Source organism: Pseudopipra pipra, chromosome 8 (assembly GCF_036250125.1).
Source record: "Pseudopipra pipra isolate bDixPip1 chromosome 8, bDixPip1.hap1, whole genome shotgun sequence".
NCBI classification, from domain to species: domain Eukaryota; kingdom Metazoa; phylum Chordata; class Aves; order Passeriformes; family Pipridae; genus Pseudopipra; species Pseudopipra pipra.
This window is the reverse complement of record NC_087556.1, coordinates 29,431,834-29,459,205: the sequence shown is the minus strand read 5'-3', so window position 1 is coordinate 29,459,205 and position 27,372 is coordinate 29,431,834. Positions and strand designations below refer to the sequence as shown.

General features: G+C 37.6%; 1 protein-coding gene across 2 annotated transcripts in view; it reads right to left on the bottom strand.

The window, feature by feature from the left end:
• Window positions 1–204: 204 nt before the first annotated feature.
• FHIP2A (FHF complex subunit HOOK interacting protein 2A) overlaps window positions 205–27,372 on the bottom strand; it is a 33,904-nt gene continuing 6,736 nt past the window's right edge. Inside the window, exons 2-18 of one of the 2 annotated variants that reach the window (XM_064663412.1) lie at window positions 26,373–26,451; window positions 24,286–24,455; window positions 22,056–22,160; window positions 21,589–21,711; window positions 20,189–20,227; window positions 18,151–18,435; window positions 17,116–17,312; window positions 15,811–15,925; window positions 15,629–15,705; window positions 15,338–15,530; window positions 13,954–14,123; window positions 12,992–13,135; window positions 11,182–11,272; window positions 9,291–9,434; window positions 5,558–5,698; window positions 4,437–4,540; window positions 205–4,346 (exon numbers count right to left, since the gene is read on the bottom strand). In XM_064663412.1, the coding sequence (XP_064519482.1) occupies window positions 4,241–4,346; window positions 4,437–4,540; window positions 5,558–5,698; window positions 9,291–9,434; window positions 11,182–11,272; window positions 12,992–13,135; window positions 13,954–14,123; window positions 15,338–15,530; window positions 15,629–15,705; window positions 15,811–15,925; window positions 17,116–17,312; window positions 18,151–18,435; window positions 20,189–20,227; window positions 21,589–21,711; window positions 22,056–22,160; window positions 24,286–24,455; window positions 26,373–26,451 (2,283 nt within the window). In that variant the 3' untranslated portion in view covers window positions 205–4,240. The remainder of the gene's footprint in view (window positions 4,347–4,436; window positions 4,541–5,557; window positions 5,699–9,290; window positions 9,435–11,181; window positions 11,273–12,991; window positions 13,136–13,953; window positions 14,124–15,337; window positions 15,531–15,628; window positions 15,706–15,810; window positions 15,926–17,115; window positions 17,313–18,150; window positions 18,436–20,188; window positions 20,228–21,588; window positions 21,712–22,055; window positions 22,161–24,285; window positions 24,456–26,372; window positions 26,452–27,372) is intronic. The other variant, XM_064663413.1, reaches the window with a different exon arrangement.

Below are 27,372 nucleotides of genomic sequence, written 5' to 3'. Positions count from 1 at the left end.
AATTTTCATGGGCAAGAGCATGCTGATTCACTCCGAGCCCGGCACAGGATAGTACAGGTTTATCCCAGAAGACATTGCAGTGACAGACTCAAAATAAATGAGGACTTCAGGATCAAAGGTATGATGTAAAATCTAAAACATTTTCTGTCTCAAGGTCATCCATAGGAGAAGTATTATGGGTTCTGTAATAACAGAAGCAGTCGCTTCGTTGAAATTAATTTATTTTGAGAATATCCCTTTTAATCCTCCATGCATTTTTTAGCACAAAAAGTTGAATTTACCACAACCTCCTTCATAAAACTTAATATTGTATGTCTGGTAATGTGGCTGTTTCAACAATTCCTCACTGGAAATCCCACACCTGTGAAACCTTGGCAACACTGTTAGTAAGTGACCTACACAAAGTTTAATAGAAAATTTTTACTGAATATCCTCTGTTTAATGTAAACAAGGCAGGAGGCAAAACAAGGAGTATATATTTTATATAGTTACATTATTTTACAGGGCACAGTAAGCATGAAGAACATGTTTTGAAAACCCTGTATGATATGCAATATCAGGTATGGATTTTCCATGTAGCCCCAGGTCTACTACAGGACCCTTCGATTTTACCAAGCACTTTGGGTTAGTATTTCTTTTAGCAAGACAAAGAGTGCTAAGAGAATGTCATCTGTGAGATTATGGTAGAAATTACCATGCATTACAAAGCCATTCCATGATTACTTGTGCCCTGTAAAATCAAGTGTGGCAATCTTTACACTAATCATAGTGTAAGCAAGCTCGGGATTCTGGTCCTTTTATATATATATGTATATATATATATACATAGGTGATATACAGCCAGACTCAAGCTGTGTATCAAGTCACAGCTTTTATATTGCACAGACAATATATAGTAAGAACATTACACAGACAGAATCTGAATACCAGGAATATTACAGTCATATGAGAAACTAAGGACAAACTTGTTCTACCAGAGCTAGCACATGGCTTATTACAAAATTTTCTAAATCAGACTCTAAATCAAATACATACTATAAATGAGAAAAAATGTAAAAAATGCTTCTATTTACACACATGTGCATCAGGATTAAAATGTGGGTGGGGTCTGCCTTTTGAAATAAAAAATTATTCTAGTATTACCTCTCAAGTATTCCAATCTAATACTAGTGGCCCTATTTTCTAAGGGGTAAGCACTCACATTTCCCACTGACATCTGAAGGATCTGCATATGCCATGAACTCTTCAGGCCTTATATTTTCTCAGGTGGCCCTCTCTGGGTAATAAATAACCACATACAGACACACACACACACAAACAAAATGGGCACCTCAATGACATGCATAGATCGAAAAGGTGAAAACATGGACCTCAAATAACTTCTAACCTTTTGTTAAAAAAAAAAAGTGCATGAAAAATATCACCACAAAAATAATTAAATGAGTTCCATCTCTTATGGAAGATTAAATCACTTTTACAAAAATAAAGGTCATTGTCATCAGGTATAGTAATTAAGGGTTTGGAGGCAGCACTCACAAGAACAGTTTAGGCTAAAGCAACTTTAAGGATTGCTTCACTTCTATCAGGATGGATCCATGTCTTATAAATTTATGAACTAAATAACATTTGATTTGCAAGAACATCACCAATGTCACTGGAGACTGTACAATTATAGCCTGAATTTCAGACTGATTATAGTTATATCTACTTATTTTTCTCATGGACAAGCTTAAGGAACTGTGTTTGCAGCTTGGCAAACTGTTTTGCATTAAAATGCCACAGAGGCATTACAGTGTAATGAGCTCAGGTATCAGTGAAAACAGCAATGACAACAAAAGAGGTTGATGTTAATGCTTTCATTTGAGATCAGGCATCTCTTGAATGGCATTATAAATTCTTATATTACTTGGAATGCTCTTAGAAGTTTTAACATTTCTCTCATTTTCATTTATAGTAGCATTACTGCTTCCAGTTTCCACTGAAACTGGGACATCAGAAGTACTCTGGAGCATACACTTAAAAAAAAAATAATGAAAATAGAAAATTTGAGGAAAAAGTAATTAATCTCAAGCAAAATCAAAAAAGACCCAAATTCAGTAAAGCATCACTATTTGTGCTCGATAGCTTAACTTTGTTTATGTAAAAAATTGCAATTTAAGGACAAAATTCTTGAAATTAAGCTTATGTTTAACTGTTTTGCTGAATTGGGACCTTATTTATAACAAATATATGTATTAAACATCTCTCTGCAAAGACATCAACGTGTTCTAAACTATGTGTCAGGTATCAATGAAGCTTCTAATGCAGACCAACTGCAATACAGATCACTAAAAATTATTTGCTGCTTTCAAGGTATGTTCCTAAAGAACAAAAATGAAAAAAGTGTCATTTTATTAACTATATCCTACCGTGCTACTTGGACATGAAAACAATTTTGGGCTAAATTCATAAGAAAAAGAATCCTCACACAAACAGATGAGGAAGTAAAACACGCTTTTGTTTGCCAGAGAAATACCACACTTTTTAAAAGTGTCCCAGTACAGGAAGCCATTGCATACAGGTTTTACTTGCCAAAATGTTTCCCCAGTTCCATAGCTACTTTCTCCAGCTGAACCTGAACTGGAAGCTTTTACAGCAGGACCCTCTACACTGCTGACAACAATAAATTTAGCCCATTAACTGTGACACTGCTCTAATTAACCTGCTAACTTAAAAGGCCTCTCAACATCCAGGCTCCATAAATATTAAAAAACAAGACCTCGAAGGCATGGATTCAGAGCAAAATCTGATTCTCTGCTACAGTCATGTAAATCCAGAAAAAATCTAGTGACTGAGTAAATTAGTCCATCATTGTATGTGAGCAGTGAGATCTGAAATGGGCTTTAACTGTGCAAACAGGGCAGCAGGAAAGACAAATGAAGAAACACAACGTAAACAGGAGTGAAGCTCTACATTGCCTGCCCATGGTACGTTCATAGGAGGGGTCCTGCACACGTGTGTGAGGTCAGGACAGGTCTCTCACCCCAGACATCCAGTGTGACTGGAAGGTTCAAGCACAGCCCCCCACACCTGCCAGTGCTCAGTAAGAACTCTGCCAAGTGCAGGCTACCACCAACAGAAGCAAAGCACACTGACGTGGCCTCCACTTGCAGTGCCAACAGCTGCCCTGGTTGATGGCATTCATACTGAAAAGGATTCACTGAAAGGCATTCCTGCATCCCAGCATTATGAAAAGCAGGTGCAAATTTTGGTCCTGTATAAGTTATCAATGTTTTAACTGAGTTGGCATCACTGTAATGGCTAGGTAAGCAACAGAAACATCTCAAAAAATAACAGAATGCTGCCAATTTTCAAGGCACAGGAGATTCTTAAAGCAATTCAGGCTATATACCAATTTAAAAGAAATTAAAAATACTGTTTCAGCAACAACTACTAATGACCTAGAATTAACCTCTCTGTAAAGGTGACATGGGTCAAACGTCTACAATTCTCATGAAAAAACCTAAAGCAAATCTAGTTATGCAGATGACCTGAGATCAGTAGTTTGGAATGACAGAGACAAGCATGCTACAAACATGTACACTTCAGATATATTTGTTATGGATGTGATGCCGAATCAGGATTAATTTCATCAGTATGATTTTATACTGACATATCTCTTGAAGTAATCCATTGAGGAATCAAGCTCAGAGTTGTCTTTAAGATCCACCAAAACAAAAATGACCCCTCATTAACATATCCTACTGTATATGGATTGGTGGATTTTTTGAACCTCATCGTTTTTAATAACATACATTGCAACTATGATTTCCTTTCATATCTCCAACAGAAAAGAAGAAGAATTAAGACATAAAAATGTTATAAAATTAATTTGCTTTTTAAAACTAATATGGTCACAAAGTACATGTGAGCCCCAGAACATAAGACCAAACTCTCTAAACATTGTCATTAGAATAACCAAGGTCTGATGTCTGTGGTTCTTCATGCAGCTTTTGCAGCTCTTCACACAGTGGCTAGAAATGCTATGTATTGGTTTCTCCCAAAATGCCTTCACTAGAGGTCCACTTGAATCCTCCTCTCTCGCAATCTGAACATCTGGTGAAAGGAAGTTGTTTTCCAGTTCTGCCAAACGTCCCCTTACATTTTTCCAGGAGGCACCACCTCTTCTCTTTGGGTGTTATCAATGGACTTGTGGCTGAAGGGAGCCTGGTGGCTTCCCAGCCTGACCCCCCAGGGCTGCTCACGGCGTGGCCGAGGTGTGGTACTTCACAAAGGCGATCGCTGCCAGCTCTTTGCAGAACTCTTCCAGCACAATCACGCCCTCTAGTAACGTCATGTGGTCAATGCTGGGACAGAGAGAAAATTGCAGGGAGTCAGGAATGGCATGCACAAAACCAGCCATGGGTCTTGGACAACGTGCAGCGTTATTTACTCACATGGGCCCTTCGGGCTCCAAGCCCAGTAGGCGTTTTCTGACCAGCAGAAGTTTGGGAGTGAAATCTGGGATGCGTTGGATTCTTACCATGAGGTCCCCGACGACCTGTAAAGCCATGGACACACAAAGTTACGACCTGTGCAGAGTGCCTGGCAGCAAGGTTAATGACAGCTTCAGTGCCCAGGACACAGACCCACTTCAGCCTCCTCACAGGGTCACAGAACAACATGTGCAGTAGCTGCTCTGCCCCAAAAGAGGAGCAGGAAGTAAAGAGATACAAACGCCTTACTTGCTGTTGTCACAAATAGCATTACTTGTTTTAATTATGTGGATGATTAATTTGTCTTAGTAAATGTTGACGCAGGCAATTGACTGGTACATTTACGGGTTTAGGGAAAGCACAAGGGGAGAGAGTGAAGATTTGTATTTTGGAATGGGGAGGGCTGCTGGGAAGAAGGGAGCCAAGCCCTCTGTCAGTACTGGGCAAGCAGCATTAACAAGCTGCTGACCAGCTTAATAACAGCTGGTGCGTGGGGTAAGCGAGGGATTCTGACTAGGAAGATTGCAGTGTGACAGGCACCCAGCCAGCACTTCTAGGATGCAGGTCTGGCAGGAAGAGATGGAATCAGAGAGGGGGAGAAGGAGACTTTACATAAATCCAGGACTATATCATCAACAACAGCCTTAATCAGAAAAAAAAAGGAGCCTGAGCAGAGACACTCAACCAGGCACTGGGCATTAAGGAGTGTTCTTGTGTGTGTATCAAAACCATCTCTCCCATCCAAGTGCAAACCTGGCCTGTTCCCATGGCACTACCTGACTTTGCCTGCAAGTGACAGAAATGTGACCTAGTCCAGTTTAAAGCACCAGCATTGCCACAGGGGATATCTTGTATCTACACAATGAAACTAAACAACAAAAAATTCTGAAGACATGAAATAAATTTTCAGTATTTTTGGTAGAAAATCCAAAATCTTGACTCAAATCAAGACTGTAAGTATCTGCTTTCAGAGAGAAACCATTTGCCAACTTCAAGTACCCAGCAACTAGTACCTCTAACTATAAAGTTATTAAATATATTTCTGCTGTATAGCCATATGTATTACCTGTGTGTTTACTCACCCTGACAATCACAGAGAAGAGAGACTTGCAGCCAGAGGCAAGGTTTACATAGGGATCCAAAAGGTATTCATGTATATGAGGATGGGGAAACAGGGACAGTTTGGACAACACTGACGTAACTTGTAAATTTACATCATAGGGCTGCAAAACACGGAAAACACAGTGCTCAGTTATTTTCATGCTGGCTTCTCTTCATCCAGCTTGTGTTTATTTAACTACCAGAACCTTATATACAGGGTTATGAATAAAGAAAGATAAAAAGTTAGATTAGAAGACAGGCCCAATCTCTGCTTTTCACAACAGCAGTGATGTGAATATGACAGATGAGTATTAGATATTATTATCTGTATAACTGCTACAACCACTTGAAGCTTTTGCACACTTGTTTATTGTAGGGTAAGTCCTCTTGCCATAAAACATTTCCTCAGCTAAACAAATAGCATGGAATCAGCTTAGATTAAACATCTGCTTGCTTCTGATGGGAAACTGTGAAGCATATGAGCTAAGGAAATTGGCAGAGACAAATCCATGTTTAGGGCTAATATATTATTTCTCTTCTACTTCATTTTTTCTGGGTAAGAAGCATTGCAGAAGGCCTGGTCATCTTGTGGCAGCATGCTATGGGAGATGAGACAGTCCTGGGCTGGGAAAGCAGCATGAAAGTCTGAGCTGCTTCTCTACCTCCTTTCTGCAAATCAACCAAATGGGAGATGCAACACTGTCAGATGCTGGAAGATGCTCATAAGTCATAAGGAAAAAAATAGTACCTAATTTTCTAGGAAAAAATTAGGGCCTAGTATAAAGGATTTTACCATCCCAGTAAGAAACTCATTTCCATAAAAGCAAGTATTTTCACCACAGCTTCTAAATGTTCCAAATACTTTTTTCCCATCTTTGATTTTCTCATCACAGCGAAAACAAGCTGACACTTTAATTCAGCCCCAAATTTGCAAACTAATGGAGTTTCCTTCTATCTATTCAATGGTAGAACAGACTACATTGACAAGAGATGGACAAACATTCCTTTGGTACACACACCTCTGTCAATCAACCTTGTCGATTTAAGTGGATTACAGGGCCCTCATTCCATCTCTGTATCTGCATATTGGTAGTAACATCCTCACTGGCATAATCACATCTAGAATAGGGTGATTTAATGACCTCCAATTATCATTTCTATGCTCTCAAGTTAACATCCCACTGAGCAATCAGAGAACAGATTCTTGCCTCTTTCAGATTTGGAAGAATTGGCCCTCAGACTAAGACAGTTAGCTATTAAGACATTAGCTATGTCTACATGTGTAAGCTTGCATTAGCCTACTCAGCAGAGATCTGACACTTGATACACTTGACAACACACAATCATCTCCTGCCATCTTAGATGCTTCAGAGTATCTGCTGGTCTCTTGATGGTTCCACAGATGGTGAATCCTGCAAGATCTCTGTTGTAACCACAAGCTTGTAGGAATATCTTGGGCAACAGATACCTCAGTTCAGGCACCCGAGAGCAGCTTTCAGTCCATACAGTTGCAGAAGCTGAGATGGTGATCCACTTTACACTAAAAGAGACCTGCTTTTCAGCATAAGAGCTACCAGGGCTGTTTTCACAAAATTTCCACTGACTAGACATGGATACCTAACAAATATTTAGGTACCTTATTCTTGAATTTGTTACCGCACACTGTTGCATAGCAAAGTTGGCTTACAGATCTTCTGAAGCGAAAGCACATATTTCTTTTGGTCAGTGACAGTTATTTTGGTATGTGATACTCCAGCAATAAATTCATCCCAATCTCCTAACAAATGAAGCTTTAAGACCCTGGACCAGAGATGTTATAGGTAGAAGAGATCACTACACTTTGAGTTATTATGGCAGAGCTACTCTGCAGAGAGAGACACAAATTCCTTACATAAATCCATTCACTGCCTACCTAGCTGATCTGTAGAAGGTCTTTAGAGCTGTCTGAATCAGCCAATTCATTAGGAAGCTTTGAAGCAATGAGCATTATCTGATGTTCACAAGAAGAGAAGGAAACAAAGTAGTAACACGTGCTGCATTGTTCAGACAGATTGCTGTTGTGATTTGAACTAATTGAGAGCATTAAGGAAAGCTGCTTCTTCACACAGAGCTTTTATTTTTGTCCATATGTCAGCAGACTAACCAAGATGGCCCCATTTCAGATAACATCCTAAAAACTTTCCCTGTAACTGAAAAGATTAAATGCAGCAAAATTTGAAGTTCAGGAAGGTTAAAAAAAATTCTTAGCAAACAGTCAGTTCCATAGAAATTTATAGTATTATCAGGAGGAAGAAGGTAGTGTCTAGTAGATGAGGTACTTGAAACAATTTACTTCACTTGTTGTGCCTCAGCTATCTTCTGACAGAAACTATGTTAGTGGTACCTCCCACCTCTGCAAAGTTTTCTAGTATCATAATCACATCAGAGTGTTCCCCTGAATGCTCACAGAGCTGACCTAAAGGCTGCTACTGGCTTCCTGACATGTTCCCTGTGCATTTATAGGTTCAAATGGCTCTTCTCTGCTTATGACCAGGAAATCTGGCACTACCACAGCCAATGGTTTATTCTGTAGATAGCTCCATATGCAAAACAGGAAAAAATTGTACAAGCTTCTGAAACTGGTACAACCACATTTGTAGCCGCTCCAGCTGGTATTACAGGGAAGGTAATCAAGATTTTCAGGGCTCATTTTCACTGGAAAGAAAAATTATCTTCTTGATCTAAAGCAGCAATATTGACTTGAGGAACATAAGCCTAGAGTTTAGAGAAGGCAAAGAAACACTAAGTTTCCATAAAGGGAAACTCTTCTCACCTCCCTGACCCCTCACCTTCTCCCCAGAAAGTCGAGGTTCTGCGAACTGGCTGAACACAGAAACAAATGGGCATCAGAAAAAGTCACTTTCTTTCAATTCTTTTGTACTAATCTGGATCTGACATGTCACACCACCTTTTCAGAACAAGGAGCCTGTCAGGTTTTACCTCATTTGTTTGCCTCTAGCAGATATATTTTTATTATTTGAAGATAATCAAACAAGAAAAAATGTACTTCACATTACAGGTAGTAAAGAATACTGTATAGAAACTTTCACTGGAAAGTTTTTTAAAAACTGAAAAAATGGGAAAGTATTAACAGTGATGCAGTAAGTTCTTTTCACCTTACACAGTGACATAAACTGCTTCCTGAACAAGACTTCAGATTGAAGTTCACTGAAATGTGGCAGAAAGATGATGTACCATATTTTATTTACTGGAATATGTACATGCTTTTTAAGTGTAAATGCTGTAAAATGAAAAGAGAACCATTTTACAACAAACACTGTAAAATGAAAACAGAACAGAAAAATGCTAAGACTGAATGATTCCTAACATACTATCTTAGGAATTCTTAAGATACTATCTTATCATCATCTTTTATCTTAAGGATATACTTTCCTTACTCAATTTAAATGATATTTCTGGTCAATAAAACATTCGGTACACAAAAAGGTGGCTAACAAAGATAAGAGAGTTTTTGTTCTTACTTTTGTGAAACTGATAATACTGATCACTGCAACATCCTGCAATCTACAGGGACCTGCACCAAGGACATGGGACATTACACAATAATACGACACTATAATAGAAAACTGACTGATGGGAATCCATGGGACCTTATCAGCCCTTTAGCAGTGATGAAAGTATCAGAAATGGAATTCCTAACCTGTTTTTTCTTACCTGATCAAGAATTCTTCCCATTCTTTCAAACAGGACTTTCAAGAAGTGTCCTTCAAAAAATGACGCTTCTAAATTGCACTTTTCCAAAGGTCTGGGAGATCCAGGCCACTCCCACCGTAAGCAAATGACACAATAATCCCGGAACTAGAAAAAAGTAGTTAGGAAAACAGACTTAAATCTCCATGGAAACAATTTAATTTCTTTTGAATAGTACATATACCTTAAAATTATAATCTGTAGCTAAATGAAAACTCTAAGCTCAAAAAGAACAGTCCTTTTAAAGTAAACACTATCAGCAGGCACCTCATTTTCTTCTTGACATTCCTGCTACTAGGGTAGCTTGAGAAACAACCAGTGGAGAACAGAGCTCCCAAAAAGCAGCTGGGGCCAAAGCACAAAGCAAAGCCAACAATACACATCCTGATCAGGGTTCTTCTAAAGTAGGAATTGCATTCTTACACATTCTTCCTGTCAATACATTACCACATTTCCACTATAGGATGTGTAGCTTGTTTTGCTATTCAAACTGTGTTGCTCTCTAATTCCCAGGACAGGAAAGGCCTGTGTATATGCAAATATATATATATATATTTTCACACAAATGAAAAGTATTCCAGGGTTTCCTCTTGCCTCTTTTTGTTTCCTATCACTCCTAACACTCTTTCTCAACCTCTGTCCCTCATTTGCTCTGGGCTGCCTGATGTCTCACTTCCAAGGAGTTATACCTTGAAAGGAGCACAACTTATTGCAGAAAAAATAAGGAACACAGGAATAAACAGAAGCAAAAGAGAGAGAAAACAGACTCAGAAATTCTGCACTGCATGTAGCTTACCTACCTGTGCAGCCTTCCAGGAATAGAAATATGGAAGCAAAACAGCTATTTGGATGCAATAACAGCAATAGGCAGGGCTATTCTTAGGGGGGATATATTTTAACAGTAGCCATATCATTGTCAGGAAGTGACAGAAACCAATTCTGCTCTCTAATAACTCCCAGAATACTCTTTTTCCCAAGGCATGAAAGAAAGACAAAGATGATAAGTGGTTTCTGGCATCCAAGAATAGAAGATAGGGGAATTTTACATCAACCCTTGTTTTCTTATTCCCTATTTTCTATTCCCTGTTTTCTATTCCCTTTCTTTTCAGGAGAGACTACTTCAGGAGATAAAGTAATATAATAAATAGAGAAATCCAAGCTTCCCATCTTAAACTGCTGATAACATAATTCCAAGGTTATGGAATCTTTGAATTACCTATCAAATATAGCTCTCAATTACTGTGCTCCTTTGCATAAATTTTTCTACTTTAGAAGATTCACAGGGCTTCAATATGAAAGCTGCAAACAGGCATTGTCCTCTGACCAAGGAAACTTTATATTATATTTGTAAAAACAAAACTTGCATTTATTTCAAAGCAGTATATCATAAAGCTTTCCCTAGCTCCCCAACCTCCCAACTTCCAACCTGAATGCCTTAGGCTGCGCATTTCCCGTGATGAGCTTTTATTTTCAAAGTCCCAGATTGCATAACTCCTATGCAGCATTTTAATTTCTCTTTAGTTCTTTCAAACAGCTTGGCAGGCAATTCTCCAAGAGAATGCAGATAAATGCAAAAGCAAATTAAGAATCCATCCAAGGTTCAGATTTTCTCTCACTGTATTTGTTATATGAATATTAATGCATTTAATGTCATCCCTTATTCCCCCTAGAGCTATACAAGGTGAATTCATCATCAAAAGATCTCCAAAGGTAAGTTTTCATTAGAAAATGAAAATTGAATTTTCCCATCTTTCATTACCAAAAGATGCATTTATTAGGACTATTTAGAGAACCATTTGTATATTCTCATAAGCATTTCAAATTTCAAGGACCAAGGAAGACTTCACTGACTTACTTGTCTGTGGGCATCTCTGAGGTAAGTATCATAACCTGTACCCTCCACATGGTATGATGACTTTGCTTCATCAGGTACAAGACAGAGAAAACTAAAGAGAAAAAAAGTACATTAATGAGTATCTACATTCCACAGAGCATGGATCAATACTTTTTCATCATCTGTACCAGTGTACACAATACTGAATTGTCTGGCCAATTAATCCACAGACTCTACCATAACTCTATGTTAGGAACAGAGACTACAAAATCTATTTAAGCATGTCTATTCCAACTACTGTTTATAATAACAAGACATATACTTCAGAACTTTTGTATCTAACACTGGAGGTAAAATCCTCAGCGGAAGCATTTTCTCAGAATCAGCAGGTAGAATGGAGATGAAAAGGAATATTCATAACCAGTCAAGTACTTGCTAAAGGCCAGACTCCATCTTACTAGAAGTAAAAAAAATATACTTGGCAATAAACAACTCAAAAGAGAATGAGAATTACAGGTAAAATTTTTCTAAACCTACTTCATAGGTAGCTTTATTTACCATAGTTTGCTGTGGTAAAAAATTAACATCTAAGATATACAGGAGTATTTGCATATAAATGCCCCAGTTACAAATATAACTGAATTGCCTTTACCAAATATGTAGTGTAAATACTGTATGTCCTTATTACTTCACCAATATCTGACCTAAAATGCATCATTAAATTTTGAATCATATTAGTAAATGTCTTAAAAAAAGGAATAAAAATTAGAACCACTGAAATTTCTGGAAAACAAAAAACCCTCAGTCTTTGGACCCTGATTCCAAATTTCAGCTTTCTCCATACCCCAAGAACTCCTGGATGCTCCTGGAAGATTTTTATGCAGAAATATGTAGTAGCTGACTTTTCATGTGGAGTTCATCTTATCCAAAAAAATATAAATTTGCAAAACACTGCAAATCCTGAAAAAAAATGTATTCACTGATGGAGATTACACGAGATGAATTTAGGAGAATATTCTTTGTGTCTTTGCTCCAAACCATGTCCACCACAAACTATATATAGCAGTACTGGGGGAAAGAGGGCAAGAAGTGACAATGTCTTTGTGTCCTGACTGTCCCCGGGCTGTTTGTTTCCTTTGGCCAACACCTCTGATTATTTCTGGGTAAGCAGACAGGTCAGCTGTGATACACCACTGCTGCCTTGCTACCATGTATTAACAGAGCAAACAGCCTTTGTCCTAATATTAGTTCCTAAGAGAATTACCATCCCTAAGTTGCTTAGAGCAGAGCTTGCCCTCCTTGTGATATCCAATTTGCAGTATGACTGATAGGCACTGAGGTGGGTTACAGGTGACAGAGGTGCTCCCTAATTTTCAGGGAACAGAAGGTTATCTCCAGCATGGCAATTATTTACTCTTATGTATGTGCTTAAGGAACTTTAGGAAGTTTTGAGTTTTGGTTTTTCCCCTAAAATGTTTATGGCAAGACTCCCCATGCTTGTCCAGGAAGGTGAAGTCCTGGAACAGTAATTATTTCTGCGAAAAGCAAGTTTTATAATCAACAAGGCTTTCACAGTGAATTCCAGCTATTCAACTAGACCATTAGCTGCAAAGTTCTTCGATTTTTCTCATTTATGTTGAATTATTTTTACTTATGCAAGCTCTAATCTTTCAGAAGTAGTTTTCTGATAAAATGCCACATAATTTCCTTCTGCAGAGTCATTTTCCCAGCTGGCACAGAATAACATCCATTACAGAGTACATTTAATTTGCACAGTGTGTGCAGACACCCACACATTCAGACATTACTTTAAGTGTTTGTTTCAACTTACCTATTTACAATTTTATGAACTTCAGTCTTCCCATCATTTTTTGGATGTTCTGGACTGACAGGTGGAGAAGCACTGAGCCACTCCTGTGCTGACAATGTGTTATCTGGAGACAGATCAGTAAATAATGGATCTTCCTCCAGGTCTCTGTGAGATTATATCAGACAAAAACATAATTATTGACAGAACATTATGGAAGGCAGGAATATCTCTGTGTCACAAGGCATACTCTGTGTTTTTCTTCTCTGAACAACTAGGATGTTTTCCAGAACACTACCATATCCATCTTATTACCTAGTTAATACACTGAAACACCAACCTGTATAATACCCAACATTCTGAACAACAGAGGAGACATTTTGGACTCATACAAAATCACTGCATTAAGTCACTTAAACTCTGTAGCCACAGTTTTCACATGAGAAAGATTTATACTCAGGAAATATTTCAATTATTTTAGATGACTAAAATAGCTGGTGTGGCAAGTCCTTACCCTTCCATTGGTAAAAAAATTAGTTAGAAGAGTTACATAGGATATTTTAAAGGATTTTATGTAGGGTCCTAGAAAAGTTGTTCCATCAAGAAATGATTCAAGAACATAAATATAAACAAGGCACCTAAGTGGCTGACTTCAAGAATAATCTCACTGATTACAATACAAATATGCATAGACTTAACCTGGGCAGATGCATAAGTAAATTGATATACAAAGACCTTTGAGTGCCTATTGCTCTGCACAAAGGCTTGTGGTAATATTAGTTTTTCTACTCCTGTTCTAAGAATTTACATAAGTTGCTGATGTAATAATTTCTGCATCACTTTACGGATATGGATTAATACACAAGAGCACTCAAGTGCTATCCAGGCTCACTTTTCTTTCAATTACTGAAAAAAACCCCATTTTGTTCTAAAAATAAGGATCTAAGTTAGCTGTTGTGAAAACTTCCCTTAACAATGAAACTTACACTGCTCCAGCAATCTGTCCATTCTCTACCACATCTTTATCTTCTTGACAGAGGGGCTTGTATTCCATATAGTTTCTTTCTTCCAAATTTCTCAGAACCAAATTATAAAGAATGTGCTCATTGGGTTTTTGCAATAGGTGCTCAAACATTCGTAAAGTCATTATGCTGATCTGCAACATAAAAAGTTGACTTCAATAAACTGATGCACTGCTGCCCTATGGTTTTGGTCTTATATCTGGTTTGTAAATCCTAGAACATTGCAATTACTTATTGACATTAGAGAAGGAAGCAAAAATCATACGAAAAATTAGGCAATTGCGATGCTGAATGTGGTATAAACATGGATGAAGAGTTCAAACACATCTGAAAATCAATATGGGAATGTATTTTTTTTCTGTAAAACAAAAACTGTTCTGAAATCTGTCAAAATAACATATACATAATACAAAGAACATACAGAGAACTCACAATTTAGCTTTCCAAATTACAATCAGATCCATGCTCGAAGATCGTTATCATTGTGCAAATGAGACACAGAACAGGACTTAAAAGTTAGTAACAAATACCCAGAATAAAACAAAGTAATACTGGGATATTGTGACTAGAACTATAGGCTATGATTTTTACATGGAGATGTAGGCTTTTAAAAGGAGACTGACTTTAAGCAGTACAGAGATAATTTTAAAAGACAGCTTTAGAGTGCTTAGCTTTGCCAAGATCAACTAATTTATACAGATAACTCATTCTGACAAGGTGAGCAGGTAGGCATACTGAAAAATTGATATGGGAAGGCATAGGTCTGTATTTCAGGCAAGCTTGGTTTTTATTTGAAAAAACAGAGTGGAGGTTGTTTCACAGAGAAAATGAAACAAGCAGCTCCTGAGGAGGGATTTTACTGAGATAAATTATTTTAACAATGTTTATAGAGTGTAAAGAGTTTGAAGTTATATCATTTAATTGGTATTGTGTATATTCTCTGATCACACTTCATCTAAACCCCAAATCTATATCTTATATGATAACAACACAGAATTGACACACCATGGAAAATAACAGTGACACAACATTTAAGAAAGCACAAATTAAAATGCAATTACAGATGCTGAGTTTGCCCTGTCTTACAGGTGAGCAAATCTAACTAGATATGCATAGTGGGCAAGCAAATTTAGAAAACAATCTTTAGTAAAGGTTACAATATGCTAGGTGGAGAAAACAGCTTGACTTTCATTTTCTAAAGGGAATTTGTGAGGCCGGCAGTCAGAACTCTTTCTCTTGGCAAAAAAAGTTAGTTGACACCAACATGAAAAGTCCTCACAATGGTGTCTTTGCAGACTCTCCACAAGGCAGGACTGGCCAGCAGACATTACTGTGTATCACTTCTCACCTCGTCAGAAATATGATCACAGTGCTCGATTAACCTGTGTCTCAATGGATGCCTGTTGATGTCTGCCAAGGTTTCCGGGTCTCTGTGTTCTCCAAGTATAAAATACACAAGTTCCTGCAGCAGCACATCTGAAGTGACCTGACGAACAATGCGGTGCAATAGCGCAGTTGATGTGAGGATTCCGATCTCTGAACTGAACAAAGTATTTCATATCAGACACGTAATGGATTCCAGCTGAAAAAAATCAGCTTGATTCAGATTCTGTTCTGTGTCTCGTAGGATGCTACTCACGTTTGCATCAGCTGAGGTTCCATAACATCAATGAAAAATCGTTCCCGCACAGCTTTTGCCATAGCAACAGCAGTCATCTGAAACAGAAGTACAAAATGGTGTGTCTCAAACTCAAAAGCTAAGAAACAACTGGAACTACTTATTTGCTGAATATATTTGTATCATTTGAACATAGTTCAAACCTTTTGTGCTTCTTTGATGAGCTGATCACAGTAGTCAAACCAAGAAAGAAACGAAATCAACGCTCTTTTCCCTGGAAAAGCAGATGCATCTTCTTTGTGGCTATAGGAATCCAAACTAGAGAACACAGAGAAAAATATTTATTTAGTCTACAAGTAAGTGAAGAATCTTGGACTTCATTCTTATTGAACCTAACAGAATAATCAATGACCTACTTGTAGCGAAGGGAACATCAGAAAGGCTTTTCTGCCAATCTATACTAATCTGGCAGTGCCATCATTACACAGGTGTTCAGAGACATGCTGAAGGATGCACGGTATGTACAGCAGAAGAACTCTGGTTAAGTATTTCTGCAGTCAGAAGGGAAAACTGATCACCAAGTCTGGTCTCCCAGGAAACACAGACCACAGAAACTGAATCAATTACTCCTGTAGTCACAGAACCATAAAATGAAGACAATTGTCCTTCTCTACTCAGTAAGCAACCTCAGTAAGCAAACTCAAGTCCAGCAAAAGCACGCAGTGTATACCTGAAACTAGATTGTATCTTTCACAAAAAAGCATGTTATTTCAATTTAAGGGCTCTAAGAATAACATATACACCATTTTCTTTGGTAAAGCACTCCAACAGTTATTTATCCCACAATTCAAAGTTGTAGTTTTTCCCCTTCTAATTTCAAACTCCAACCACCATAAATTTTGGTAGACATTCTGCAAATACCTACTATTTGTCTCAGTACTAACAGGTCATGAGTAATTCATAGTAAGGTGAATGGGGAAGAGAAATCTTTTGGGAATCTAACATGCAAGCAGTTAGGATGACAGGCATGTATCTTCTGCTTCATGCTGATGAATCAAGCAATATCTCTTTCCTTCTTCTTTTTCACTGCAAAAATTTTGCAACAGCAGGCTGTTATCAAATGCACCCTTCCTGCCCCCCGCAGCAGCTGACAGTGCCCGCTGTGTACAGTGAAAAGTTTGTGTTTCCTAAATCCTGGACATCTGCACAAGAACATAATCCATACCTGATACTCCAATGACACCACTACAAACTGCTAACATAAGTTGGTGGAAAAATTTGCCCCCTGAGGAATGTCTGCAGAGGACTGGCAGGCAAACCTGGCCCCATGTCAGAAATCATGTGTACACTGGACAACCAAGTGTACTACTCTGCTGTAGCTGTGGGTCAGCTCTGAGGCTTTAGCATGGGGGGGTGAATATTTTATATACCTTATCTACCTATAAAATTAGTTTCAGGGAGGGATGTAAAGTCACTTTGGGTATTAAATACAAAAATAAAATTCTTACCCCCAGTTAATTGCCTCCACTGTTTCAATGTCTAAGGGATCCAGTGACTGAGGCAGGGCTTTGTAGAGGGTGGCCAGCCTGTCTGTCAACAATTCACATAAACAAGTGCTTTGGGTCAGGCACTTGGCAGCTGCTGGTTCTGGCAAACTCACCAAAAGCATGAGGCCTTCACAGGCCTTCACTGCTATCCGGCCGTCCTGGCAGAAGGGCATGGAAGAATTAATCAGAGGGTGAATGAAGCTCACTTGAAATCAAGAAGCAAACATCTCCCAAATAAAACCTCTCCATTTTCCCACAGTGAGTGAATGCATTTATTTTTGTTGACTTTTCAGTCATTAATGAATTGGGGTGTAAAGAATCTCACCTGTCAAATACTAAGAGTGCAACTGCAACCTTCAGGCTGACAGAACTAGTGCTGTAGGTCACCCTGAGATCAAGATATTATCTCCTGTAAACTAATCATGTAACAATGACGAAGTGCAGTGGTAGAGTCAGTTTTCTGCTCCCAACACTGCTGTACCAATTACAGGCTTACCCAACCCTCTACATTTTCTGAAAGGGTCTGCATTTGAGGATGGACCCAGGTAAGACATACAGCAGGTTTTTCTAAAGAACACAGACTTCTAGAGATAGCCCAGTGCCCTCACAAAGAGAATGTGTTTGGTTCAGTCAGAACAATTAAAAGCAGGTTTAAAAATATTCTCTCGTGATATATTTAACCTTCTGATTATCCTATGTAGTTTGTCTGTGAAACATACAGCATCCTATATATATTTCTGTAAACACCCCACTTACATTACCAGTAACAAACTTAGTATTAATTTTCTAAAATAATATTTTCAATCTGAATTGACAAAAAAAATTGTCAATTTACAAAAGTTGCCTGCAAAACAACCCTCATTTTAGCTTTTATAGCTAAAATACTGTGTGTATATTTGTGTATATTCACTCCCTCTCTCCATTTCACACAGCATCCAACTATTTCATTTTATTACATTAAACAGAAAAAAAACCCAAAACCAAAAAACAACTCACGGGACTTTTAGTGAGGTTTAGTAGAGAATTCACTAAATTATAGTCTTGATTTGGACAAACAGTGGAGGACTCGGGTGATGATGTGACATTTAGTTCATCCAGACTGAAGGAGAGATCATCCGCCGGTTGTGGGAGCTCATCTTCCCTCTCCATGTGCTCCACTCCGGCTGCACTGGGCATTTCTTCAGCTTGTCCTGTGTCTGTTGTCACAGAGTCTTGGTCTTTTATCATGTCTTCTGTGATTACGCTTGCTGATTCTTTGGAAGCCATTGCTTTTAACTTATTCTGCAAAGCATTTTTTGGAATTACACAGTTGAAATCACTGTTCATCCTGAAGCAGAAATTTACTAAAAGTAATTTTTTTTACATCAGCATTTGAAGTAGTCAAGGCTGGATACAGTAACCACATAGAAGGTTTAAATCTAGGCCATTTTTAAATCTGCTTAAAGTTCTCTTAAGCCCTGCACCATTTTGCTTCAAGGCTGAATATGTCATTTACAAAGAGATGGCAACTTTTTTCATTCACTACTGAAGGCACATATTCACTTGACTGCCCACAATTTGATAGAAGTTTTTCATTTACCCTATTGGTGCACCTTTAGACCTTAGCACATACCATAAAACACCCTTTCTAGGCCAAGGCCTCAAATTCATCCAACATCTGAAACACTGTTTCCAGTTGGAGTCACACAAGTAAAATAATTCTAAGTTTCTTGAGATTTTATCTTCCACAGGAAAAAGGAAAAACCGCCTTTTAAGACAGCAGGGTACTCTCAAAGTGTGTTTTCTCATGAAGAAAAAAGCTGAGTAGATTGAAGGGACAGAAGATACTAGAAGTTAGCATTGGGCACTGGATACTGTAACAGGTGACAGAGAACCTTCTCGCAAGCTCCACAGCATCTCTACTTAGCCTGAAAAAAAGCAACTCATCTGTCTTCCCATAAATCTGTCTCCAGCACATAAAAAGATATTTAAATTTGTACTTTGTGATATCAAGAAGAAACTCAGAGCAAGGCAAAAAATCAGTGTTCTTCTGGCATATGTGCAGGTGAATAATACTTTATTGGAATCATAAATTAGACTGCAGCACAAGGCATTTTTTTCCAAGCGAGTACAATAGTGAAGTTATTAATCCAAATGCTTCCCTTCTCTATGATAACACCAAAATTATTACAAATATATCTCAAGCATTAATTATTTAAAAGACTAACCATTTGGGGTTAATGCATTTAGTACATACAAGCCAGCAGGGACTGACTACATGACAGTCTCAGGCAGCAAACCAGAACTGCTGTGAACATTTGCTTGATCGCTGTGCATTCATTGTGGGGAATTTGCAGCGAGCATTGTGATACACTCATAGAACCAATTCCCTGGAGAGGCAAACAGTGGTAAAAGCAGCAAACTCCATGCTATAAAATAAGTACGATTTTTTTACTACAGTAGAAAAATCAGTCCTTCAACATATGTCTATTTTTTTTTCGACACTGTAAAAGCATAAGGTGGCAAAGCAGCAAAAATGTGTCTGTCTGAACCTTGTTTATCTATCCCTAAAGTTGCTGGAGTCCTCCAGTATCATCTCATCTATTTTATCAACACACAGAAGTATCTGATCTCAACAATGACCCTTGCACATAAAGCAGAACTAAAGGCTGGAACAGCCTTTCATTCCTGAGTTACACACTGTTGCTGTTACACACTGTTACCACTCAGGTAGCAGGCAGGGCTGTCAAAGGGAAAAGCTACTTTTCTCAAAAACTGGGTAATATTTTGTAAAATACTTATTTGATCTTATTACTTCATGTCTAGACTCTTCTGCCATTTGAAAAGCCATTGTTTATTTAGCTGGGGCATTGATGAGAAGACCTAACATATATAAATGTATGAATGCCCCTAGAAATGTGTCCACAGCTCATTCCTCTTATATTGGCAGGCAACACAAAGCAGTTTGTACATTGAACAACACACAGACAGAATTTTTGTGTGTATTTAAGCTTCCTATTGTCTAATCATGCAATTCTGCAGCTCAGCTGCTCACCTGCCTCCTGCAAAGGTGCAAAACAGGATCCTGAATGACCTAATAGAAAAGGTTACATAAAACACATATTCAATGCTTCCTATACAAAGTACTCATGAATTCAGCATCAACAGAGAGTTGACAATATAAAAATATACTTTTATATTTTCGTGATATGTAACCGTCAGTTTCAAAATCTGTGGTGGATGATGCCATGTCTAAGTTCAGACAGATTTAAAAATAATTCTGTGAAAAAATCGACTGATATCACAGCTGATGAGAATCTCTACTTGATTTGTGGTGAGAAATGTAAAGCTGATAATTTGTAGTACTGAAAATAGAAGTGAATAGCGAAACCATTGTTCATTTTATAAAACGAAGGTACAACTTTCTAGCAGACACTATATTAGAACTTTCTTAAGGTCTCAAGAGCAGAAGCTGAAACACAGAGAATCAAGTGTCCCTTTGTATGGAACAATCAGTTACAAGGAGTATTTCACCTAAGATGGGATGAGATGGGGCAAGTTTAGCATAAAATATGACCGAGGTAGAGCTAATAAGCCAAACATTACAATGTATATTCTTTACCTCTACAGAAGAGCTACAAAAACTCGGTCTAAAGAAAAGAGCCCAATAATACCAAAATAAAATTAGTATAGGGTTTTTAAAGCTTTAAGTAAGCAGAATGAAGTTCTTCCAGTTCTTATTTCCACAAGAGATATAACTTGCCCAAGAGACAGTTATGCCATGTAGCTTTACTGGTTAAGCAATACAGGTGAAAGATTTTACTAAAAAATAACCAGCATTCTATCAACACTCTAATTGATATGGAATCATACAAAGAAAATCCTGAGTTTGTACATACTCAGTTCTTTTATGCCCATAAAATCCTGAAGAAACTGGTCAGGAACAGTCAAAGAAGGAAGCAAAACTAACAGATAAGCACAGGATGATTTGGTGAGATCCATCTGCATTTCAGTTTATAAGTGCTGGAGATTTGAGAAAGAAATGCCACAAAAAATTGTGTAAATTTACCCTTTTGTGCACTTGAAGGTCAGAAACAGTGACCAAGTCACAACAACAGCACCTCTAAGAGGCCTAGATGTGAACAACAAGAATATTCTTTCCTATTAAAGGACAATTCTGCACCACATGTACCTTATGGGGAAACAACCACCCCAAGTTGTGAAGACAAATGCCTTAGGCTACAACATTTACAATAATGCTGTGAAGGAAACAGGAGCTACAAGAAATGTTCATCAGCTTGCCTGAACTCCACAGCCAGCATTGTTTGCAATTACAGATCCCTTTTAAATTTGGAATCATCTGGATTTCCATGTCTGTTTTTTAATATTGGAATCCTGCTATTTTGAGGAAGAACACTAACAATGTCTCAAGAAATTCTGAATAAATTTACTCACCTCAAGGAAGAAGTTGACCAGGTATGGATCTTGTTTCAGCTTTGCACATACTATACAGAGAAACTGAATTTCTTCATTTTCTGTTGGTGTTGCCAGAACTTCACCACACAATCGGATTAATTTCTGTCACATAAAGCAAACAATGAAGACAGAGAGTAAGCTATAGGTTTTCCTAGGAATAGTGGACTGAATTATTCTTCTATACACGTACTACAATTATGTATGATTATTGGCTTGAACATCTGCTCTAGATTTAGACTGCCATAAACAAGTTTTCTTTATTATTTATGACTTACATTGCAGTGGCAGTTCATGGCTCTAATCATCAATACATTAAAAGCAATACTGCACTCAAGCAGTTTCTTCAATTCACTTGACAATGGAAGAAATAAAGATACCACTACGTACAGCAGAATAAAAGAAACTTGTCATGCAAAAATATAGTTTCCTTCAGATCTGAACAGTACCTGCACTGGTCTGTGCACATTTATGTGGGGGAGGAGAGGTTGCCGTATTCTTCCAAGAAGCTTTGTGTAAAAAGCCAGAACTTGCTGTTTCATTCCTGGAGGACACTGAAACAAAACCAGATGAACAATAACAAAAATATAACAAATGTGGAGAAAAACAGAGATGCAAATTTTTCACTCAGAATGGCTAATTAAACAGCAATAATATATCCAAAAGTATTTTTAAAATCATCATCTGTTAACGCATTACTTTATTGATAATAACAGAGATCAACAAAAAATGTTGCATCTCATTGTTTTTTTCCTTTTCAAATTATTCATACTTTCAGTTCATTGCTCTAGGGCAGACTTCTACCAATCCTTCCAGAAAACATTCCAGATCATTACAGTAATAAGGGGAAATTAACTTGGAATTATTTTGCTACAGGTCAGGTCTCTTTTAGGGTACTGTACCACAAAATCCAGCCACTCACTGAGTCAGTACATATAAATAAAGAATTATAAACTATAAACATTTTAATATCTACAAAAGGTTTTTTAAAATCACAAGCAATTAACCTTAGACAGATAAGGCATTTATAAATGCACAGATGTTCCAGGACAAGAGAAAGCTGTTGTTTTTCCTGAGCAGAATATAAATCACAAGCAAATAAAATAAATCACAAATATCTGTGGAACAGATATCGTTCTACTGTCCCCCATGCACCTCATCACATGAAAGTACTTTCCTACCTCCATGAGATCTGACAGCTTGTGGTCCTTTATGTACCTTTGTTTCTTGCTAAATCCCCCAAAACTCATGTGTTCTACCACGTTAATATATGCTGTTACTCCATAAATTAATTTTAACCCACACAATTTCCCTCCTCTGGTTCACTGCACAGCTGAATGGAGCAGGGGTAGCAACAGCCAGGAATGACAACTGCCCAACCTGACTCTCCTCTCAAAGTAACTACTCCTAGATTTTTAATCCATGTTGAATAGAATGGCAAAATATCTACCATCAGGACACATCTACAGTAATGTAGTAAGTCTAACTGACTGCTGTGAAAGGAAATTATTCTTTTTGCACTAGATCTTTGCAACATCTTTCAAGCACTGACCTGTGTGTTTACTTCATATATATCAACTCACAAGTGGCAAAGTGTAAAGACAGGCTTTACAAGAATTGCTTGTACAGGAGTATTTGTATGAGTACAAAATGACTTCTCTCAACTCTTAGAAATACACCACTAATTACCCACTTGACATATGTCACCATTTCATCTTGGTTTCTTGACAAAGTTTATAGTTTACTGAATGAGCTGTATTTCTGAGCAAGTATTTTCAATACAGCAGGTATCTTAGCCTGATTGTAGGACAGGTGGTATAGTAACAGAATTGCAGATCTCTGGTCCTTTCAGAACACGGAACATTCCAGGCTCAGACTGCTCATATCCTACGTTGTCTATTTATAAAAAAAAATCAAGTGGATTAAAAACTCATGACAATGTGTAAAAGACTGAGAATGAAACCCTGGAGAGCTCCATTTGTCCTTGGTATAAGATACACCACTCTTCCCTAACTGCATCCGCATCGTGATACAGAAAGTTCTAGCACAAGGACTGCCAAGCTAATTCACCCCATGACCCATCCAACCCCACACACTTTACCTCAGAAGTCTGTCAAGAAAGACAGAAACAAGAATGCACCAAGACTATGAAGGGAACTTCATGTGTGCCACACATGTGCCAGGGACTACATTCATACCAAAGACTCAGATGTGAAAACTGTCTGGAGATCAGATTAAACTAATGCTTTCTGACATGGAAGTCTTTCTGAGCAATAACACACCACACTCAGAAAAATTTATCAAAAATTTGTATCTAATACAGCACTTTTCACCCAAGAATCTCCCAACAAAGGACAGAGAGGGATAATGTTGTCTTGTAGAAGCCAGAAAAATTCTAGACTGAACAAAAATGTTTCTCTTAGTTTCACAGTCCATATTATCAGAGTGGCGAGTAACAAATCTCAGAGTTCTGTCTTAGCATCTCTCTGGTTTTCTCACTTTGATCACACTTGTAAAAGACTGTTATTTGTAATATGTTGGAAGCATAAGCAAACAGCTTTTTGCTGGAGTTCAGTGTCCCACACTACCACCTACTGTAGAACTTTTCTATTAATAATAGTTCCTATTACAATTAGGAGCTCACACAAAAGATAATCTGCTCTGCTGAGAAGTACATACGTCAGCTTTTCCTAGTGTGTAGAGAGTCTCCAAAATCTTGTGATGTAGCAAATATTCCATACATGGTCCTGTTTCGCCTGATTCCCTCTCATTTTCTTCTTGAACTAGAATATCCAACATCTGTTCCAGGTGAGAAGGAATGTTGGTATCAGTCACAGGAGCTTTGTCATCTGAACAGAAGAGATGGGCAATTCAGAATTATTAAAATATTGTCCTCACTTTTCTTAAGTTCAGTTCCAAATTTAAGATTTAAAAACATGACCACTCATTTCAAGAATCTTAAATACAGTAAGTTTTTACCATGTCCTAAATCAAATTTTCAGAACCATATCTGGAAATGTAAACTGGATTATGCATTGGGCAGATATTTAACCTTGCAATGGGAAAAGGGGAAATGCCAAAATTCAAAACATGGTCAAAAAGGAAAAATTCTACAGTCAGAAACCAAGTTTTGGGAGGGAAAGGTTCAGCTCTCAATCTGCTGGTTAGTATCCACTCTGTCTTGATAACTTCCTCTTTAACTCTCCATGTAGTGTTCTCAAAGCTCTAAATGGCCTTTAACATCAGCTTAATTTGCACCTGATCAGTTCTTTTACAAATTTAAAAACTAAATTTTTTTTTCTCATGATAACAACAAAGAAAACCCAAACTCCATGCTGTTTATTCTTCACAAGTGTTTAAATTTCTCTTTTATGCTGTCTGCATTGAGATAGAATTATGTCAAACTTTACAAAGGAAAGGGTACGACTGATTTCATTATACTAAAATCATGAAACTGCAGTGGATTTATGCCACTGGCAGTGGGGGTTGGTATTAACATGTTGTAGAGCATATCCACAACATGAAGATTTTCCTCTTTTATTTTTTTCAACAAAATTCTAGTTGAACAGCTATGCCACTAGCTAGGGAAATGGTTACTACTTCTTATGCAATAACCTAAAAATAACTGTCACTTGCATGCACATGGCAATGAGACCACACAGGAAAACTGCCATGTCAGAGTGATTTTGGTCTCTGCCACAACCTCCAGTAGCCTGGAGTGTTTTGCTTGAATTTCCTAGGCATAATTCTGCTCCTACTGCAGAGGACAGAAATATATTCACTCAGTGGAAACTTGTTTTTCAAATGACTTGTGAAAGTCTGGGAGAGAGGTCAGCTTTTATTCTGCACCACGTCATTGCAGGTATCACTTTTCCCCCACCACCCTGTCCTTTCCACCTTAGGAAACATCACATAGTGTTCCAAAAGACGGGTATTTAGAACCAAGGGTCAAGTTGTAGCTCGTAGGAGTAAATGTTGATATAAACAAGATCATCAGTCCAGACACAAACACAGATTCAACAGCTCTTCCAGCAGAAATGCACAATTAATACAGTTGAGGAAAGCATGGCAATATTCATTTTTAAAACACAGTAGTTTAATAACAAAATAAAAAATTTACAAGTTGCATAATTTGCAAAAAAAAAAAAGAAAACCCATGAAAAAGTTTAAGAAAAAGCAACTACAGCCATATTTCATCAGAATATGCATTTTTTAGAAGAGCAAAATAACACCTGGATAAGGTTTAACAAAACGTGTTCTAATCTGCTCACAAATTCACTTTTCAGAGCTATTTTATCAAAATACCTTTCACTGACACAAGACACTAAAGCAAAAAAAACTAATACGAAGCACATGGCATTCATATGTGTCTGATAAAATCTATGACCACAAAATTACTTCTATTAAAATCTTGGTAAGAAAAAAAAATCCCTGATGCAAACCAATAAAATGTAAACAGCAGGGACTAAATTTCTGTAGCTGTCTGTTTAGATTAAACAAAATATGCAAAGACAGAAATTGGGTCAGACATGAAAAAGTACAGTTCTCTACGTGGTACTTAGGAACTCTCCTTCAATCCTTTTTCATGCCTACTTTTTAAGGGGTGGAGGTACACAATACTTTTGATTACTAACTATTATTGTTGGCATTTTGATAAAAGACATGACTAATTTTAGTATTTCTTAATATTTTCTTTTTAAAAACACTGAAATTGATAATTTTAGTTTTCACAAAAGAGACAAACCCAAAGTGCTTTTTTCTTTTACCTGAGGTCTCTATGTAGTAATGGGTGATGGCTTTCCAGTGGTAAACAAAATCTTCTTGTAATGGAAGGGAAGGTGCAAGCTATGGGGAAAAAAAAACAACAAACAAAAACCATTTACAAATGAAATTTACATGTTTCCTCAGAGATTAAACTGAATTTTATCTTATACTTGGAACTGAACTGCTGCAGACTAGTGCTACAATTAAGTCTCTGGTCTTTTACCTTTAACAAGGCCTACATACATTATTCATAGCTGAGCCCCATGTCACGCTGCCTGGCTTGTGAATATCAGTAATAATCTCTGTGATGTCTCTAGGACCAGACAATCTATTTGAAGCAACAAAAGCAATTGCTCATACAGCAAAGCAACACTAGAAACCTATGTTTCTAGTCTAGATCACAGTTTTGTCCTGTAGAAAAAATCATGTTCTTTTACATCTGCTCTTGATGCCATTTTCCTTTTTTGTACACTCTGTTCTCCTCTCCTCCTCTATTCCCTTAAAAATACCAATTAGTTGCTTCATACAGTTTTTACTGTGCATTTTTTCCTGTTAACCACAAGTTCTTTCAAAAGACCTTTTTCAGTTTTTGGTGATGGTTTTTTGGTTTTGTGTTTTTTGTTTTGTTTTTTTCCCCCCACAGCAGGCCCATCCCCAGAACTTGGCAGGTTGTTTGTTTGTTTGTTTTTTTAAACAAGCACATTTCTTATTTCATTTCTGAGAGAAAAGAAAGTTTCTTCTTTTCCGGAGGAATCTGGGATGGCTGGTTGGGTGTGACCAGCATCCAGGAATAACATGCTGCAAGAATAAAACACAGCCTCCCACTTAGTCACCATCAGCACTGCTCCTTCCCAACTCAGCTGGAGACCTGGTGCCCTGTGGCCCATTACACCATAGGCAGCATGTGAAAAAAGGAGGACCACAACCATTTCCCCTCTCTGTTCTCCAAAGAAAGAGTTGAGGCAAACACTGAATTTGTGACCACAATATAAAATGTTCTGA